The sequence below is a fragment of the Austrofundulus limnaeus genome, unplaced genomic scaffold (assembly GCF_001266775.1).
Source record: "Austrofundulus limnaeus strain Quisiro unplaced genomic scaffold, Austrofundulus_limnaeus-1.0 Scaffold564, whole genome shotgun sequence".
Classification (NCBI taxonomy): Eukaryota; Metazoa; Chordata; class Actinopteri; order Cyprinodontiformes; family Rivulidae; genus Austrofundulus; species Austrofundulus limnaeus.
Window position 1 is genome coordinate 219,063 of NW_013952966.1, and position 2,192 is coordinate 221,254.

A 2,192-nucleotide genomic window follows, 5' to 3' on the forward strand; every position below is an offset into this window, starting at 1 on the left:
TAATCACACTGCTGAGATGAAGTTAAGTGACAAAAGGAATAAAATCATAAATCAATTTTCTTAAATATAAACGTTTTCTTTGACTTCTTGAATTTGAAGGACATGATTGCCACAGGCACTAAAAGTTAAAGGTCATTTGGTCATTCAGTTAAAGTGCCTGTGACATCAATTTTTTTTTGATAAACATGAATTGCATTTTTGGAAAGAGAATGTTAACATATTGCAAAAGAAATTTCACACCACTGAGAYGAACAGTTGTTGAGATATTTGTGTGTGAAGAAACAGGAAGTGACGTCAAAGGGGAATGTCTGCATGTAAACAGAGCGTTGCTACAACAGCTAACAACAGAGACTGCAAGAAGAATCTGGTTTCTTTACGTTATTTTGAGTTTCTATCAAAGAGAGATGAAAAAGAGTTAAAGTTTAAATAATATTGTTTTAATAAACAAAGACTAGAGAGTTTATTTCATTAAAGAGTTCTATTTTGATGTCACTTCCTGTTCCGCTTTGGCTGAGCTAAATCCAAAAGAAAACAGGCCAGTTATGAGACAAAATGGGTAAAATCATGTGTATTAAGCCAATTTTCTTATGTATAAATATGTTTTCTTTGACTTTTTGTATTTGAAGGATAGGCATGTCACGGGTACTTTAAGTTTGCAGCTAACCAGCTTATGTTAAATTAAGCTATGTTTTTCTCATTTTCAGTTAGTAGCACCACAGCTGGAATAACATAATATTCGGGACTTCTGTTATTAAAAATTATGCTTCTTGACCAACTAAGCTTAAAATTCTGATGCTGTAACAACACTACCTTTTACACCATGAGAAGGTGTTAATTTGGTGACGTGCAGTCTGATGTAAAAATGACCTGTTCTGACTTGCCCTTAAACACTCCTCTCAGTCTGCAGACTGTTGTGTTCTGAACATTAGTTGAAGTAAATAATCCCAGCCTGTCTCCAGCCTGAGTCTCTGCTGGCTGCTGCTTAATGACTATGTTGCAACTTGGCGTACCTGAACAATATCCAGCACCATTCCAGCAGACACCGTTCCAAATCCGGCTAAAAGAAAAGGCACCACAATCTGCAAAGCCATAGAAATCGCCGACTCCTTTGGCACATTCAGCCTGTCTGATCCTTCATCATCTTCCTCTTCGTTACTTGCTTCCTCCCCAGACAGTCTCTCCTCAGCTAGCATGGGTTCAGTCTCAGTGTAGCCTCCATCACCACAGTCAGATAAAGTTACAGAGGACCGAGAAGCCCGATCAAGGATCCGTCTGCCTTCAACATGAGAAGCCTCTTGCCTGTAACCATTCTGCAGCGAGCCAGACTCAGGCTTAGCTCCCAGATCAACCATGGCCTGTCGCTCCTCCTGTAGCTTGGTATAACCAGTTGGGACCATCGTTTGGAAAATTGAGGCGATACGAACTGAGGTTGCAGGTTTCAGGGAGAGAGCACTCCAACCACCACCTGCCCCACTCATTCGCACTGTCAGGCTAGAGCCCAGGGACTCTCCTATGGCTCCACCCAGATTCTGGATGCTCATGATGTGTTCTGGGTCTGCAGTGTCTCATTTCTTGTCATAAGTCTCAAACTACAGAGACTAAGGGGTTCACAGTGGCTTGGCTGCAGCATCAATGTTAACACTGGCTTCGGGAAAACAGCAGTCTAAAAAAAAGACAAACGAAACAAAATGGTAAAACTGAAAAAGCAATCTGAAACAGCAGTAAAGAATCAAAGAATCAAACTCCATACAATTGTTAAAGACATGCTATATCAATGTAAGAACAGTTAATGAACATTTGGACCACATTACGTCTTAAATTAGGCAAGTGGAGATGTCCAGCAACATGTGACTCATTTACTTTAAAACTAAGTTCAATTTCAGAAGCAGTTGTGGGGAAAAAAATAAAAACAACAAAAACAAAAAACAAGGAAGGCTGAGGTTCTGGACTTTGACTTAAACACTGTATCATCTTGATCCTTTTTTTCAGCCATTCTGTTGTTGATTAACTGCTGTATTTGGATCATCGTTGTGTTGCATCATGACCCAGTTTGGATCATGCTTCAGCTGTTGGACAAGTGGAATAACATTTGACTCTAAAATCATTTGGTCTACAAAGTAGTTCATTATCATTCATTGTCTGATGCTTTGACTTTTCAGAATTATGTTTTGTATAGTGGTATTAATTTATAT

The 2,192-nt window shown here is 39.1% G+C and overlaps 1 protein-coding gene across 1 annotated transcript in view; it reads right to left on the reverse strand.

Annotated features, from left to right (window-relative positions):
* Positions 1-1,663, reverse strand: part of slc41a2b (solute carrier family 41 member 2b) — a gene marked incomplete at its 5' end in the record, with an annotated part of 36,716 nt that extends 35,053 nt beyond the window's left edge. Inside the window, 1 exon segment of the mRNA XM_014026530.1 lies at positions 1,011-1,663. Coding sequence (XP_013881984.1) covers positions 1,011-1,541 — 531 coding nt within the window.
* Positions 1,664-2,192: the final 529 nt, after the last annotated feature.